Below are 17,559 nucleotides of genomic sequence, written 5' to 3' on the forward strand. Positions count from 1 at the left end.
TTTTAAGGTCTCCTAACGTCACTTAAATGTTCCCAGCCTTACTGATGACCACTGAAAACTGTGAATTCAGAGTTTACAACAAAAACTTGAAGGTAATAACTTGGTGTTTTTTATCCCTTCTTCAGGGCAGTCTCAAAGGTTTTTTTTGCTACTAATTTTCATAATTTTCTTATGTTGCACAGGAAATAAAAGAGTTTCCCCTCTAAAGGCAGAGTATGGGGGAAAATACAGACACCATTTTCCAAACAAAAAACGCTTATGAAAAAAAAAAAACAAACAGAAAATCTGAAAACAAACAAAAAACCCCTCACCCTATTAACTTGGGTTGAACCAATCAGGCCTCGGAAACAAAGGAGAAAGCCCCCAAGCTCTGTGCTGTAGGTAGCACAACAGAACATACCATGTCCGCTTTACGTTTGGACCTTACTTCTAACCAAACATCTCCCCGTCTCCTAATCGTTCCAGCGTCCTGTCAGCCTACGTCTGTATCTAGATCCTGAAAGGCCTGCACCCCAGTGCTTGCACAGCCCCCTTAAAAATGACAAAAGCTGCCCGTCACTTTCTGATTTAAACCCCCCCCCAAAACCACACAACATACGGATAACGATCCAAATAGAAAAGTTAATGTGCTGTAATGACATTTGTTTCGCAACATCAAAAGCAGCAGATACTGAATATAATTTGCTTAAACCATAAAAACGGAGACTGAAATCTGCATGTATAAATCACATCTAGGCTCCGCGAACTGACAGTTCTCCACAAACACGTAGAAGTATACATAAAGTGCAAAACAGGAAGTACCACCTGCGAGACGGCAGCGTCTAGTACTCCCACTCGTCGGACTTCAGGTCCAGATAGCTGAGGATGTTCTGGGCGAGCTTCACCGCCTGCTTCCTGGCGGCCTTACACCTTTCTTCTCCTTGTGGGTCCACGGCGTCCAGGGCCAGCAGCTGCTTCGTGAGTAGCTCTTCTAGCCGGATGTAGTTCTTATCGGTTCGGTTCCCATCAAACGAGAGAACTTCGCCCTGGATCTCGGACAAGTTGCCCAGGATGTCCCAGACCGCTTTATGGGCTGGGTGCTCCTCGCAAGCCAGCGTCTTCCTCTTCTCCAGGGCCTCCTTCAGGTCAATGTAGGTTATCAGGGTTTGCACCTCAATGACCGCCCTCCTCCGAGCCTCCCGGATGCAAGGGTTTTTCTCGAGACTGACCTCATCCAACTGCCCGATCAGAGCCTGCAACTCCATCTTGGAGCTCAGGTACAACTCGGGAGGATTCTGTGCTTGAAGAAGTTCATTTTTTATTTCTCTCATTCTCTTGAGGACCTTTTCTATTTTTAAAATGGAATGATTCTGTCCCAGGTCGAACGCGTAAGTAGTATCTGCTTCCTCTTCCAAATCCAAATACTTCAGTAATTTGTTGATATCTTCCACCACCTCGCGCCGGTAGTTCCTGATTTCCGTCCGCCCGCACACGTCCAGCGCGTCCAGGTCCGCGATCAGGCCCGAGAGCACACAGGATAGGTGCCTGCAGGTCTCGTTACTGTTCACTCCCATGAGCAGTGCGATCAGGGTGCCCCTGGCCTTGTTCACCTCACACATCACCGAGTTGATTTTGGCGACGGAAGGATGGGCGTCCTCGGAGAGCGGCAGAGAAGGCTGCTTCTTCACGCAGTCTTCAATGATCTCCTGCACCGCACATATTTTGGTTAAAGTGTGATACCTCGCTTTCCGCAAGGAGATCTTCCCTCCCGTTTTGACGTGTGTCAGCCTCAGGATGATATCCTGGATGCCTTCTTCAAATTCGTCAGTCACACAGTTGCCCCCACTGTAAAAGGGCACAATCTTCTCCTTCACCAGGGACTGGGCTTCTTTAAAGATGTTCTCTATTTCGATCCGGTGGGGGTGGTTTGCGTTCTGCTCCAGCTCTTTGAGAAGACGCTCTGTCTCTTGGGCCGCCCTCTTCCTCGCTTGCTGAATATCTCCTTTTCCTTCAGTATCTACAGAATCTATTTCAAAAAGTTGTTTCGTTAGAAACCTCTCCAGTTTCTTGTAATTCTTGTCATCTGACAGACCACTGAAGCCAATTACTTGCTGTTCTATGCTTTTTACTTCCTTTTGGATTTCCTGAAGCCTACTGATAGCAGGATGTTGGTTTCCCATATCCATACTTTTGTTGTGTTCGGTTTTACAAGCACTATAAAAAAAAAAATTGACGAGAATGCCAAATTACACAACATTGCTACAGAAAGATAACCGTATACTCATTTATTCTGAAATTCTCTTTAAAAAGATATATTCAAGAAAAAGGGCCCATCATTACTGCGATCTAAGCAGCCATACTTAAGTAGAGACAGTGACTAATCCACTTTGCTGAAAAGCACCTTCACACAGCCGTGATTAAGAGCAGACAGGAGGGGTGCCTGGGTGGCTCAGTCGTTAAGCCTTTGCCTTCGGCTCGGGTCATGGTCCCAGGGTCCCGGGATCAAGCTCCACATTGTGCTCCCTGCTCAGCGGGAAGCCTGCTTCCCCCTCTCCCACTCCCCCTGCTTGTGTTCCCTCTCTCGCTGTGTCTCTATCAAATAAATAAATAAAATCTTAAAAAAATAAAAAAGCGGATAGGATACTGCAGTGGGGAATGAGCTGGAGCTCTGAGCCTGTGAATGTCCTGTGTCCTCAGCCAGAGCAGAGTAGTGTCTGTGCGCACGAGGTCAACCCCTAGTTTGGAAACAGTATAGGAATCTCAGGTAACGTTAACCTCGGCCCTGGTTGTTGGCAGGAGCTGGGCACCTTTGTCGATGTACAACAGCAGCTCGTTTCACCTTCAAAGCTAACCGTGCCATCCCAGCACCTCCCTGGCCCAAGAGCTATTCCTAGTTTCCAGGAAAAGGAGCTCTAGGTCGAACAATTAGCAGCAGTCACCCCCCAAGAAGTCCCGCTTCTGCGTTCCTCCTCACCCTTCACATGCTTCTGCAAAGCCACCGTTTCTCCCCGCCTGCTGAGTCGCTCACAGATTGTCCCTCCAATGGAAAGGAAAGGCGACTGGCACCGTGTTCAAAGTACCACCTTGGCCTCTGGAGGGATAGGACCTCCCCAGGCGCCACCATGCTCCCTTCCCCACCCCCCACCTGTCAGATGCGACAATCCATTCATTAGCCTCCCACTGAGAGGCCGGAGTGGCTCAACGCATCCCCCCAAGCTCTGAGTTTCTCCCGCCGGCTCACGGAGGAGGACGGACGATCAGCGGACACCAATCCCTTGTGGGTGTCCCGGCCAGGAACAGGCCTCCGGAGGCCCCCAAAGGGCGGGCTGCCCGGCTTCCTTGCCCCCTTCTCGCCCTCCCCTGCCAGCACTTTACCCAGAAGAAATCTAAGCTGGTTTGGTCTTGGTTTCCCGTGGGTGAGGTGGCGAGGTGGAAGGTCAGCCCTTTACGGGGTGCGGCACCGGAGCTGGGCCCCTAGCTGCATCCCTCTCACCCCTGCCGGCTAGGTCTGAACCCGGCGGCCGGTGAAGGGGCCGGCGGTGGCGCGGCAGCTACTGGCCAAAGCGGCCGCTCCGGGGGTCTCACTCGGACCCCCGATGCGCCCGCCGGCCCTGACCTCACAATGGCCCGCGCGGGGAGGGGACGGCCGCGCTCGGCCGGGCCGCCGAGCCCCCCGGGCGGGCGGAAGCCCCGAGAGGGGGGCGAGCGGGCCGGCCCGCGTCGGACGCAGGCAGGACGCTGTGCCTGGCCGAGGACCCGTCCGGCGGGCGCGGGAGGCGCGCCGGCGCAGGGGTGGCTCGCGGGCCCTCCCGCCGCCGCGCCGCGCTTACCTGTGCCGCCCGCGCCATCGCGCGCTGCGCCGCCGACGCCCCGCGACTCCGCCGCTCCCGCCGTCGCCCTCCCCGCGGCCCCGCCCCGGGCCGAACAGCGCTCGCCCTGGGAAATCGTCCTCCGGCGCCGCGCCGCGCCCGCGCCGAGCCCTCCACTACCGCTTGGCCCCGCCGCCCGGAAAGGCCCGCAGCACAAGAGCAGCCACCGGCCTCCCGCCCCCGCGCCGCGTCGCCCGCGAGGCCAGTCTTACGCAGGGAAAGCGCACGGTCGGCCGCGCCGTTTTCTCCCGCCGGCTTTGCGACCGTGCCGTAAGGCAGCTCCTCGCGCCGTCGCGGCTCTGCCGTGCGCTGCGGCCATCGGGGGACTTTGTCCATGGCGGCCCTGCGGCCTTCGAGGAGGGTACTTGTCCCTCCGCTTTGCCGCGTCTTCGCTGGCCTCGGCTGTCAGCTCGCCCCCGAGCGCGGCGCGGAGCGCAGGGATGCGGCGTCCGGCCGGGTAAGCGGGGGTCTTGCAGAGGGCGGGCCGGGAGGGTGAACCGCCAGTGGCGACGGACCCAGGGACACCTGTGGGCCCCACACCCCTTTGTGCCCGGCTGCGGCGTCAGCCGAGCTCTCAGGGAGCAGGGCCCGCGGGGGGCGGGGGACGGGGGCGCGGAGAGGGAGCAGTCGGCCGCTTGAGGGGTGCCCGACCTCCCGGCCTCGGAGCCCCCAGGTCTGGAGGGTCTGGAGCCGAGGTGTCGCCGCCAGCCCGGGGACTGTTGACAGAACCTCCGCTGTTGCGGCGGAGGCCTCTGGCGAGTGTGTACGCACCTTCTGTCTTCTCGAAGATGGTTGTTAGAGTGGAAGAGCGCCTCATGGGCGCAGCGTGTTCTGTCGTTTTGGTCTGCGTTTTCACGTCCTCCAGATTGCTAGTGGCTCCCTGCAAGCGGTGGCACACCTCGCCGCGCCTTGTGGGAAAACCGCTCGGATAGTTTTCCTTGCCCTGAAGCTGCATACGTGCGTGTCGCGGATGGCAGGTTCATGTCCATGCCTGCAGCGACAAAGAATGACAGTTCTTACTAGTCGCACGTCTTTGGGGAGGGATGTTGTGTCTGCGGGGTCCTGGGCTTTGAGTCCAGCCTCCCGTGACAGTGCTCCCCGAGGTGCGGAATGGGCTGCAGATAAGCTGTTCAGACAAAGCCCACCTCTGCCAACAGCCTGAGGATGGAGGCGGGAGAACCTGCGGTAAAGAGAGCCGGTGAAGAATTCCAGAAGGCGTCCGCCTGTACATTTTCATTTCCGCGAGTTTGTTGCTGTTAGCATGCTTCTGTAGACCCAGCTTCCAAGTTCCGTCTAGCTTCCAGTTTCGGCAAGAAGTTAGCCGGAGGACTGGTCACCGGCTCAGTTCCCAGTTACAGCGGCCGCAGCTGTGACTTACATTCCCGCAGCATAGAAACCGGCAGCGTCTCGGTCTTTGGGCAGGAGCTTATTCTGCATGTATTCCAAACCGCATCTACAGCTGCCCCGAGAGTGAGGACTTACTTTAACTTATTCCAGAACTAGTGCTGGAAAAAAGAACACACAAGGGGCTCCTGGCTGGCTCCGTTGGTGGAGCATGCGACTCTCGATCTGGGGACTGGGAGTTCGAGCCCCCACGTTGAGTGTAGACGTTACTTAGAAATAAAATCTTGGGGGGAAAAAAAAAAAAAGAAGGTAGAACCCACACACAGTTTTCTTTATTGCTCCCTAGCCTTTGGTTAAAGCAAATCTTACCGTGGGTCTAACCCTCAGGGTGAGACCTTCCCATTGTAGTCCCAAAGTGACTAGGGAGCTGGTGTCTAAGCCTGTGACGGTGTTGATTGTGATGATGGGGAGTAGCTGGCCCAGGACTCAGACCTCGTCCTGTTCTATCATTGTGACCTGTGGTGTTGTGTGTTTTTTGTTTTTTGTTTTTTAGGATGTGTGCCCTGTTATGCTACGTATGTATGGAACTTAAAGGAACAGTTTACTTTAGGGCATTGTGTGTTCCTTTGTGTTTGGTCTTGTCTTTGAGTGTTTGCGGAGTACACGGCTGGTTCTCCAGATAATTAAATTCCTGCAGCACGGAGAGATTGTTGTCTTTCAGACTTTGATTTTAAATGTTAGGTCTTCTCAAAAGTAACATGTTGTAAACCTTCTGTTTTCTTTATTTAAGTAGATATATTTCAATCCTGTACGTTTAGTTCACACAGCATATTTTTAATTACGTTTTTAAATTTAATTCTAGTACAGTTACCATACGTGTTATTAACTTCACGATATAATACAGTGATTCAGCACGCCCACACGTGACCTGGAGCTCATCACAGGTGTGCTCCTTAAGCCCCATTCCCCACCCACCTCTCCCCTGGTAACCATCGATTTGTTCTCTGTAATTTAAGAGTCTGTTTCTTGGTTTGTCTGCCTCTTTTTTCTTTCCTTTGCTCACTACTTTTTTTCTTTTTTTTTTTTATATTTTATTTGAAAGAGAGAGAGAGAGTATGAGAGGAGAGAGGTCAGTGGGAGAAACAGACTCCTTGGTGAGCAGAGAGCCCGACGTGGGACTCGATCCCAGGACTCTGGGATCATGACCTGAGCCGAAGGCAGTAGCTTAACCAACTGAGCCACTCAGGCGCCCCTAATTTTTTACTTATTTTTAAGATTTTATGTATTTGACAGAGAGCACAAGCAGGGGGAGAGGCCGAGGGACAGGGAGATGCAGGCTCCCTGCAGAGCAGGGGAAGCCCCATATGGGACTCAATCCCAGGACTCCAGGACCATGACCTGAGTGTAAGGCAGTGGCTTAACCAACTGAGCCACTGAGGCACCCCATCTAGTTTTAGAATAAATAAATAAATTACAAAACAAATCAGCTCTTAAATTAAGTGTTCTCTAGTCACTTCACACCTCTTTATTCTTTACCTATGGAGGTTACATCTTTGGCTCCTAAACTTGTTTACACATTCAGAAGACTAAAAAAAAGATGTGATTGGTCTGGGATGTGGCCCTGGCCTCAAGATACTTATTTATTTTCTTGGTTTGGCTATTTTCCCCGCCCCTCTCCCACCCAGGTTCATTGAAGTATGACATCAGGATTTTATGGGGGTGTCTAATATGGGTCACAAGTTAGAGAACCGCTGGTTACATGATATGCATTCATATTCGCTTGTAGTCCTGAATCTCATTAACATAGTAATAATTAACATTTATTGAGCATTTGCATGCCCCGCTCTGAAAGCTTTGCGTAGTTTTTAAATTTTATTTTATTTTAAAGATTTTATTTAATTATTTATTTGACAGAGAGAGAGAGAGAGAGAGAGAGAGCGAGCGTGCACACAAGCAGGGGGAGAAGCAGGCTTCCTGCTGAGCAGGGGGCCCAGTGCGGGGCTCCATCCCAGGAACCCGGATCATGACCTGCGCGGAAGGCAGAGGCTTAACCAACTGAGCCACTCAGGAACCCTGAGCTTTGCATATTTAGTTTCTTTATTTTCACATATCAATGAAGGAAATGCTTTTATCATCCCCATTTTACACATGAGAAGATTTAAAGCATGGACAGATTGAAAAATATCCTCAGGATCACAGTGCTTGCACATGGGGAGTATCTGTGTTGTACTTCCTGTATCTGGAAGATAATGAAGTAAAATTTTTCTTCTAGTAATTGTGGATAAAAAAAAAATAACAAACACGCCCTCAGCATGGAGAGGCAGTATTTACAAATGAACAGTAGATGTGCTGATCCCCTGTTTTGCTTACATTTGCATTAAAGAGAATGATCTTCAGCCCACACCCCCAACACACAAGTGTAGATTCCCAGTAAATATGAGGAAGTTAAATGCCAGATAAATGAGAAGCTGGTGAGAGGATTTTAAAATTAACATGGATATTTCTAGTATTTAAAAAGCTTTCAGTATGTTTGTTGGGAAAAAAATGAAAACTGGGGCAGAGGACTTTAAAATCCTGTGGTCAGGGGCCCCTGGGTGGCTCGGTCAGTCGAGCTTCTGACTCTTGATTTCGGTTCAGGTCATGATGTCAGAGTCCTGGGATTGAACCCCACATCCTGTCAGGCTCTAGGCTAATGGGTGGTCTGCCCGTGAATTCTCTCTCTTCCTCTCCCTTTGCCCCTCCCCTCTCTCAAATACATACATAAATCTTAAAAAAAGTTATATGATTAAACTCCATTATTCTCAAGACAAGGGTCCAGGGCCCAGAGAGGTGGAGTGACTGGCCTGGTGTTACCCAGCAGGGCTAAAGGGAGCCATTCTCACTCTCAGTCTGGTGTTTTCGTTTCCCCATGTGCTTTTTCATCAAGTGAAGCAGTTACAGGGTTTCCCCTTATTCTGTTAATGTGCACAGTTGCACTCATTTCTTTTCTTATTACTTACAGGAAATTTAAAACATGCAGAATGGGCCTCTTGGGTGGCTCAGTCATTAAGCGTCTGCCTTGGGCTCAGGTCATGATCCCGTGGTCCTGGGATCGAGCCCCGCATCAGGCTCCCCGCTCAGCAGGAAGCCTGCTTCTCCCTCTCCCGCTCCCCCTGCTTGTGCTCCCTCTCTCGCTGTGTCTCTCTGTCAAGTAAATAAATAAGTACAATAAAAAAAACCAACAACACAACCATGCATAAATGGAAGAATATAAAGAATTGCTCCCTGTACAGTTAGCTACGGGGGTGCGTTTATCTCATCTTTACCCCACCCATCCCCCTCCCAGATCGTTTTGTGGCAAATACCGGAATGCATGTTTCATTTGTAATTGTTTCCATATGTAATAACTAAAATATTAAAATTCCTTAATTCCAGCAAATATTCACTGTTCAGGTTTTTCCAATTGTGTTAAGGATGCAAAGAAAAAAAAGAAAAAAGGATGCCGACAAGGTCTGCACATTGCAGTTGATTGATATTCTCTCTCTCTTTTTTTTTTTTTTAAATTTATTTATTTGATAGAGAGAGATCACAAGTAGACAGAGAGGCAGGCAGAGAGAGAGAGGGAAGCAGGCTCCCTGCTGAGCAGAGAGCCTGATGCCGGGCTCGATCCCAGGACCCTGAGATCATGACCTGAGCTGAAAGCAGAGGCTTAACCCACTGAGCCACCCAGGCGCCCTGATTGATATTCTCTTAGTTCTCTTTTACTCTGTAGGTTTTGATCATCCGCTTCCATTTTTCAAAGCAGTTTATTTGGGAGCAGGGGCAGGATGTGTCCTGTGGAATCCCCACAGTCTGCACCTTGCTCTTGGCGTCCCCCTGGTCTGATTTATGTCCTTCCATCTGTGTGTTTTCTGTAAATGGAAAGCTGTAATCGAGAGCCTTAACCACGTTCACATTTGACTTTTTTTTTTTTTTTTTTTTTTTGAGACGACTGCTTCTTAGTTGGGGGTTTGTCTTCTTCCCTTAGGATTGACTGATTTTCTGATGTTAAGTTTTCACGCGCAGTATAAACGCGTTTGGTCCTGATGTGCTGGTCTTTTTATGTACTGCTGACTGTGGTGTGCCGATCTGTCTAGCCTCTGTCTGGATGGGAGATGGGGGACTCCAGCCCTCCAGAAGGTCAGACTTTCAGTTCCCATCTTTGACGTGTCTGGATGACAGACCAGGAAACACCTGCAGGAACGCTGAAATTTGCCAACATTTGCTCCTTTCATCTTTGCCCGCTGGTTGCCCCAGTGGCCGATAGTGGGACACTTTAACTCAGGAGCTTTGTGGTACTTACGGCCCGTCTGGGAAGGAGGGCTTGGGGGAAAGTCTTCCATCCCAGATCCTGCCTCGGGGTGGTGCGCAGCAGAGTGGGAGCGTGTGGGGAGAGCTCGGGGGCCTGCTGGAGGGCCCGAGGGATGGAGAATGCGGCTGGGCGTATCAGCAGGACAGAGCCCAGCTCGGGACTGCCTGGCTGGCAGTTTGCAGTCGGGAAAGTGCGGAAGGTGAGTGCCCACCAGACACATGACGGGAACAGTCTGACAAGCAGGTGCACGCACGCTCCTTCCTCTGTGAAGAGGGAGCGAGGGCCAGCTGCTTGCCAGCAGCGCTGCTGCGAGGTTCCGGCTTGCACCGCCCGCCTCCCATCCTGCTGAGACGGCTGCGCTGCTCTGAGCTGACTGAGCTTTACAGGCCGATGCTGTGAGAACCATAAATTACAGTGATTACTCCGACCTCAGAGACATTCTTCCTTTTACAGAAGGACTTTTTCCTCCCCCAAGCCCCTTCTCCTCCCTTTTAAATAGCAGCTCTGGGATGTGCAGAGACAGAACGTGTATTTATAGGGGAGAGCGGAAGAGGGGCCTCTGCCACAGTTGAGATGGAATCGCTGGGATGACAGTGGAGAGCTGAGCACGGCGGACACAGCCCGCCCCTCGCCCGCAGCGCTCGTGAAGCTACAGACGAGGAGGACCTGAGCTCTCCTGGGGCCTCTTTGAGCTGCCTTCATCCCGTGTGGGTCGCTCGGAAGAGCCGTGAATTGTCGGGGTGACTCCTTGACACTTCCTGATATGCAGCCTGCAAGGAGAGGCTGGGGTATGGGTCTGGAAGGTGGTAGAACTGGTGGAGCACGGTTGGGGTGACACCTGTCCATCTGTCTGCGTGCTGCTGTCTGTCAGTATCCTCGGTCAGCTTGGGGGAGGGGAGGAATCCCCGGCTTGGGATGGAAGTCCGCAGGGGTGAGCCTGGGGTGGCCATCTCTGTTTCCACCCACTTGGTCCCTTTGTCTGAATCACCTTTAGTTTCTAAGACTAAAGGCTTTGGGGCAAAAGCCCAGAAATATTCGTGGAGGGTTTTTCTTTTAAAGGCTTTTTCTGAAACAGTGGAAACCACAGAGATCATGTATTGTTCTTAGAATGCGGAAGAAATGTTAAAGATTGGCGGCACGCCGTCTCGCTGTAGCTGAGAAGGACTGTCAGGCCAGGGTAGTATCAGATCCGTGTCCAATGACAAGCAGCAGTTTCAGGGCTTAGGGAAGCAGATCAGGGTGTCTTTCTGCCAGCAGGGCCCTGCTGCTGTCTCCCAGCAAGCAGGAATTCAGTCCCCTCTGTGGAGTCGCCGCCCCTTCATCTGGAACTTTCCACCTGGCTCTGTCTCTTGTGAGGCGTCCAACTGCATGAGAGAAGCACTTTAGAAGTACGAGGCCGAAGAAAACATGATCCGGTGTGAGATGTCTGAACCTGCAGGAAGAAATGAATGTAGCATGAAGTCCGACCGAGCACGGCTAGGGTGCAGCAGGCCACGGTCTGTTGGGGACCTGCAGCAGTCATGGCCATGCAGGGGTGACGGCAGTGGCTGGGCTTGTCCCATCGTGCCGCCCCCCCCTCAGTCCGCCCGTCAGTCTGGCTCCCACATCCCCTGCAGCTCTGACCGGTCCGCCTACACCAGCCCTGCCCTGTTCTCCCACTGTGTGTGAATCTTGCTCCAGAATGCTCACCGAGGTTCCGCTTCTCTGACTCTCCAGACTTTGGAAAGTCTGGAAACTTGTCAGGAACTAACAGTTAACCATCCTCAAGAACCTCAAATATATGGGCGCCCGGGGGGCTCAGTCATTAAGCGTCTGCCTTCGGCTCAGGTTATGATCCTGGGGTCCTGGGAACAAGCCCCACATCAGGTTCCCTGCTCGGCGGGAGGCCTGCTTCTCCTTCTCCCACTCCCTGCTTGTGCTCCCTCTCTCGCTGTCTCTGTCACATAAATCAGTAAAATCTAAAAAAGGATGCAAGATGTGAGGGACACTGGACAGCGATGGTATTCGGCGCCTCAGAACTTCTGGACATTGCTGCGGTTCAGCAATTCCGATCTCTGACTTGTTGGCTGTCCTTCCACCAAACAGTTCATATAAATTGAGCTTTTTTTTTTTTTTTAAAGATTTTATTTATTTGACAGAGACGCAGCAAGAGAGGGATCACAGCAGGAGGAGTGGGAGAGGGAGAAACAGGCTTCCCGCCGAGCAGGGGCCCAACGTGGGGCTTGAGCCCAGGATGCTGGGATCATGACCTGAGCTGAAGGCAGACGCCCAATGACTAAGCCACCCAGGCGCCCCTAAAGTGAGCGCTTTGAAGATGGAGTGGATTTCTTGCATAAACAGAGAGAGAGTCAACAGGAATGATTAAGCCTGGGAAGAACATTGTTCTGACAAGTGTGGGTCCCGACTGGAGAACAGACAGATGCAGTCGGGGCCGCCGCGGGCTCACAGTCTGGAGCGAGAAGCAGGAACGAACAAGCGCTGTGGGGAGCGTCGGGAGCGCCTGGAGACCTGTCCTTGAACCTGAGGTCTGTGACCGTGAGCAGGAGGGAAGGGAGCAGGGAGAAGTCACAGGTCGGGAGGGGCTGAAGGAGGCTCCTGTGGGTGTGGGCAAAACCCCAGACTGCCAGGCCACGGGAGGGGTTCGACTCTGTCCCGAGGGTAATGAGTAACCACTGAGGTTTTAAGGGAAGGGGGAGCATGGCTTAATGGGGGTTTGGACAGATCGCTTCGCTGTCTCAGTGGCTGTGGAGCCCGAGTAGACGGGAGGGTGTGGTCCCCAGGCAGCTGGAGCGGCTCAGACCAGCCCGTCCCAGAATTGTCTAGGGGACGGAAACCCGGTGCTGACGATCGTGCTGACGATCGCTGCCTCACACACTGTGAGCCTCACGGCAGGAGAAGCTGGGTGCGGCTGTTGGAATACTTGAGTCCTGGTGTGTGGGGGGAAATGCCACGGTTCAGTGTCGCCTGGGGCCAGGGCGGAACCCAGGCCAGAATTGTGCAAAGCTTATTGTTCCAGCCCTAGACACTAAGGCTTCTCAAAGGATCGCATGTGACTCTTTCTAACTTTGATCAGAGGTCTTGCCTCTGCGAGAAAGTTCCAGTTACGTAAGTGAAAATACCGGCCGCGATCCTGCCGTAAGCTAACTTGAAACAGAAGTTGTCAGTCGCCTAGCGTGGTGCTGCAGAACCCCAAAGGTGATAACAGGAGAAGTGTTGGGGGAAGCCACGGAGTGTGCTGAGAGGCATTGCTCAAAAAGTGAGGTTAGTTGGGCAGATCTTTTTTTTTTTTTTTTTTTAAGATTTTATTTATTTGACAGAGAGAGATCACAAGCAGGCAGAGAGGCAGGCAGAGAGAGAGGAGGAAGCAGGCTTCCCGCTGAGCAGCGAGCCCGATGCGGGGCTCGATCCCAGGACCCTGAGATCATGACCTGAGCCGAAGGCAGCGGCCTAACCCACTGAGCCACCCAGGCGCCCCATTGGGCAGATCTTTTAAGGCAAAAACCACACAGTTAGTTTTAGAACTGTGTCTTTAAAAAAGTTTTTCCTTATTCTTTTTCTTTTTTTTTTTTTTAAGATTTTATCTATTTATTTGACGGACCTCACAAGTAGGGAGGCAGGCAGAGGGGGGGGAACAGTCTCCCCGCTGAGCAGAGAGCCCGATGCGGGGCTCAATCCCAGGACCCTGAGACCATGACCTGAGCCAAAGGCAGAGGCTTAACCCACTGAGCCACCCAGGTGCCCCTGTTTTTCTAATACATATACACTTAAATGTTGGCTTGCTTCTAGAAGACATACAGGAAACAAACTTTGCCATTATGTTGATAATTTTGGAAGTCTGTTGGGTTTCATCTGTCTTCTCATAAATTGTATTTAGGAAGATGAAACCATTCTAGGTATGTGAACGAATGGTGTGAGCTGTGGTTCTCCACGGTGCTGAGGGTGGGGGTGGGGGGGACATGCCGCTTTCCAGGCCGCTTGGCATCTGGTATCAGAGAAGCAGTAGGTGCTAGAAAGAGTGGTTTGACCCCTTCTGTTCTTCCAAAAGGCCCAACCTCAAGCTCCTGGTGAAAGACACCCTCCCTCTCCCGGGAGGGAAGGAACCTTCTTGATTAAAATAATTCTCATCTTCCTCTAGTCTCCCATGTATTTCAGTTACTTTTCCACAGTTGGTGCTTTTTGTTCAACCTGGTGTATCAGCCCAGGCCACTCTCTGGGTCTTCATTTCCCCCGGGGGCCTGGGCACATGTGAGACTTGGGTGTCTTTTTTTTTTTTTAAGATTTTATTTACTTATCTGATAGAGATCACAAGTAGGCAGAGAGGCAGGCAGAGAGAGGAAGGGAAGCAGGTTCCCTGCTGAGCAGAAAACTGGATGTGGGGCTCAATCCCAGGACTCTGGGATCACGACCTGAGCTGAAGGCAGAGGCTTTAACCCACTGAGCCACCCAGGTGCCCCAAGAGACTTGGGTGTCTTGTGTGGATTTGTCTTAGATCAATTTAACTCTCAGGTCCAGCTGCAGACCGCAAGGGGGGTATGGGAGGGAAAGCTCTGCCTTCTGCACAGTATAAAACTGTAAATATTTAAACTGCTTTTTGACTACATTTCCATAAATCTTCTTGAGTAACCTGGTTAAGGAGGTGTGCAGGGTGTTATGCGCCCTGTTGAAGAAAGGCAGTGGGGAACTGGGGTGACCAGGCGAGTGCATTTGTGGTGGGATCCAGAATGGGGAGTGTGTGCAGGCACGTGTTCAAGGACGCACTTAGCACTCACACCCCACTGTAAAGAGAGCCACTCGCTGCGTTTTCAGGAATTTTGCTAATAAATGGCCGTTACTGATAATTATATACTGAAATAAATTCTATTAAAAGCAAAGATAATATGTACTTAAACTCTATCACTTCTGTTTATTTTACTACATTTTACAATGTTCTCTGCTTGTGAGGTTGTTTATGACTGTTGTATCTACATGGTAGAAACACCATATAATAATAGGCTGCTCGAAACTGTCCATGGTGGAGGTATTTACACCATGGAAATCCCCAAATGTGCTAAACCAGGGCTCAATTTATTACTTGGTTGATTGACTTGACCTAGGGAAGTGAGGGAGAAAAGCTAGGAAGAGAGCTTGAATTAACAGGTGTGTCTTGTCTGTTACCATTACACTGTGAGAAGCCCCAACTGAGGAAGTACTCTTCTAGCGTTCGGAAACAAATTTCTCATGTCATTGGCAAATATGGCTTGTTTCATGTTTATCTTGTCCTTTTTTTTTAAAAAAAGATTTTATTTATTTATTTGACAGATCACAAGTAGGCAGAGCAGCAGGCAGAGAGAGGAGGAAGCAGGCTCCCCGCCTAGCAGAGAGCCCGATGAGGGGCTCGATCCCAGGACCCTGAGATCATGACCCGAGCTGAAGGCAGAGGCTTAACCCACTGAGCCACCCAGGCGCCCCTTTTCTTGTCCTTAATACCGAGTAACCTGAGTCTCAAGTACACTCACTGACACTAGCACTCACAGGCCTGGGTTGGCTAGTAATAGATTTCGGCAGAAATCAGCGAAGGAAGGCAGTGAGAGCGCTTCCCGGCTCCGAGGACAGCTACGGTGAGAACAGAGGTACAGTAGCGTGTACGGAGGAGTGCTGACAAGGACGCAGAGGACACGGAGGGATGGGAACCCTGTGCACAGCTGGAGGGAACGTAAAATGGCGCCGCCGCTCCGGGAGAGTTTGGCGGTTTCTGAGGTACAGCACAGAGCCGAGTGAACCAGCAGGCCTCCTGCCGTGTGTGCGGCGCGCCACAGTCTACCTGAGCGGCCGCAGCAGCACTGGCCATGATAGCCCGCGGGGCGCCTGGCTGGTGCAGGCCGCTGGGCATCTGTCTGACTCTTGGTTTCTGTGCAGGTGGTGGTCTTGGGGTCGTGGGATCGAGCCCCCTGCCCGACTCCGTGCTCAGCTTGGCGTCTGCTTGGGATTCTCTTTCTTTCCCTCTGCGCCTCCTGCTGGTGCGTGTGTGTGCTCGCGCTCGCTCGGCGCTCTCAAAAGTAAACAAAAATCTTAAAAAAAAAAAATAGCCCCCTGGAAACAATCCAGATGTCCTCAGCTGATGAATGGATAAAACAAATGTGTACATCCATGCTATGAAGTATCCCTCAGCCATAAAAAGGCATGAGGTACTGATGTGTGCTACAACCTTGAGAACCGTGGTGTGAAGGACGCCTGGAAAGAGCACAGACTGCACTAGTCCATGTACGTGAAATGTCCGCGATGGGCGAATCCATTCAGGGGCAAAGTGGGGCTTTGGTTGCCAAGAGCTGGGGAAGGAGAATGGGGAGTCACTGCTGGGAGAGACAGCTGCCTTCTTGGGGCGGGGACATGTTCACGATTGGCAGTGGTTGCACACCTCTGGGAACACGCTAGAAACACTGAACTGCATTCTTTAATGGGGCTAATTGTATAGTATGTGAATCCTTTCTTACCAAAGCTGTTGTTAAAACAGTTGATGAGAACAGTTTGTAAGAATCAATTGGCTGTGGAATTTATGAGGAAGAGTATCATAGTTCATTATTATTTGTGAAGTGTGTGCCGCACATCCCGGTACCAGCCAAGTTATCTTCCATGTCCCTTAAACATGTACCAGCTCACTGGTGAGGGGCGGCCCCACCGAGTCCTCACCGTTGCCCCATGCTACTCTCTACTCCGCGGGCTTGCAGCCCCCAGATCCACCCCCAGCCACAGCAGAGAAAGGCTCCTGGCCCCTCTGCCCCCACAGAGTCCTCGCATCGCCCTGGAGCAGGCCTGGGGGTGAGGTCCCTCCTCGCACCCCTCTGGGGGCCTCCTGTGACGTTGCTCTGGAAATGTTGAATTGCAGGAACATCTGCACATCTGTCTTGGCACTTTTCCAAGCATATTTTTTCCGTGAAATAACAATACTTTAATCTGTGATCTTTGACATGCATTTAAGTTAAACATTTGTATAACAGGCTTTGAGTGACCATTTTCTCAATTTAAATTCAATGAATCAGCGTAATGTGTTACTGGTTTCCGAGGTGGAGGGGGGCGATTCATCAGTTTCACAGAACACCCAGTGCCCGTCACATCGATGTGCCCTCCCCAATGCTGTCACCCCATTACCCTGTCCCGGCACCCCACACACGTGGTTCTTCAGCTCACTTCTCAAGGGCTGAGTCCAGGGGCCTGAGTGAATGTGCGCCCACACTGGGACAGGAAGGTGCGGACGAGATGTGGAGCTGAGCGTCCGGGAGCGCTTTTGCTGGGGCCTCTCCTTCCTTCCCTGCTGCTCGTGCCAGGTGGGCCGTCATCAAACCCCGGCCACATTCTGTGGGCAAAATGATTAGCTTTTATTTCTGCTATTCCCAATTAAATTGTCACTGAGTAGCCACGTAGGCAAAAAATCTGCTGTAGGTTAACATTTGCGAGCCCTGCATCTGTTCTTAGTTCCTTGCATCTAGAAATGGTGAGCCTGACGTACTGAGATGCCCTGAATGCAGCGCCTTCCTGAGGGAAGAGGAATGTTCATCGTGTTCATTGTGATATTTTTTCGGGGTTTGTAAGTTTTAAGCATTCTTTTAATTGACTTTGAGGTGTAATTTGCATACAGTGAAATGAATACACCCATTTAAAATGTCCATTTGGTGAGTTTTTTTTTTTTTTAAGATTTTGTGTATTTATTTGACAGAGATCACAAATGGGCAGAGAGGCAGGTGGGGGCAGGCGGGGGGTGGGAAGCAGGCTCCCTGGTGAGCAGAGAGCCCAGTGTGGGGCTCGATCCCAGGACCTGAGACCATGACCCGAGCCGAAGGTGGAGGCTTAACCCACTGAGCCACCCAGGCGCCCCCTTGATGAGTTTTGACAAACACGAATCTTTGCAGTTTTCGCCCCAGTAAAAGAGTGAGGCCCACCCCCCCCCATCTAGCAACCACCCGTCTGATTTTTTCTGGAATGCCACACGATGCAGTCCCAGAGCACATGGTCTTCCGTGCCTGGCTCTTCCAGTCTGTGTATTGTTTGCTGACTCCTCTGTGC

General features: G+C 51.6%; 2 protein-coding genes across 5 annotated transcripts in view; one reads left to right on the top strand and one right to left on the bottom strand.

Annotated features, from left to right (window-relative positions):
* Positions 1-4,887, bottom strand: BAG5 (BAG cochaperone 5). 3 transcript variants are annotated; one of them, XM_047737210.1, is made up of 2 exons: positions 4,620-4,887; positions 1-2,193 (listed from the first exon to the last, which is right to left on the bottom strand). In XM_047737210.1, exon 2 carries the CDS (start codon positions 2,163-2,165, stop codon positions 822-824), a length of 1,344 nt encoding a protein of 447 aa, XP_047593166.1. In that variant the 5' UTR covers positions 2,166-2,193; positions 4,620-4,887; the 3' UTR covers positions 1-821. The 3 variants fall into 3 exon arrangements, with proteins under 3 accessions (XP_047593166.1, XP_047593165.1, XP_047593164.1); XM_047737209.1 differs by lacking the exon at positions 4,620-4,887 and adding an exon at positions 3,810-3,945; XM_047737208.1 differs by lacking the exon at positions 4,620-4,887 and adding an exon at positions 3,355-3,781.
* LOC125104613 (cytochrome c oxidase assembly factor 8) overlaps positions 4,047-17,559 on the top strand; it is a 27,271-nt gene continuing 13,758 nt past the window's right edge. Inside the window, exon 1 of one of the 2 annotated variants that reach the window (XM_047737222.1) lies at positions 4,047-4,305. In XM_047737222.1, coding sequence (XP_047593178.1) covers positions 4,183-4,305 — 123 coding nt within the window. In that variant the 5' untranslated portion in view covers positions 4,047-4,182. The remainder of the gene's footprint in view (positions 4,306-17,559) is intronic. The other variant, XM_047737223.1, reaches the window with a different exon arrangement.

This window comes from Lutra lutra, chromosome 7 (assembly GCF_902655055.1).
Source record: "Lutra lutra chromosome 7, mLutLut1.2, whole genome shotgun sequence".
Taxonomy (NCBI): domain Eukaryota; kingdom Metazoa; phylum Chordata; class Mammalia; order Carnivora; family Mustelidae; genus Lutra; species Lutra lutra.

Excerpts from the sequence above, each read along its gene's own strand:
- BAG5 (XM_047737210.1), bottom strand. The coding sequence starts at position 2,165 with ATGGATATGGGAAACCAACATCCTGCTATCAGTAGGCTTCAGGAAATC.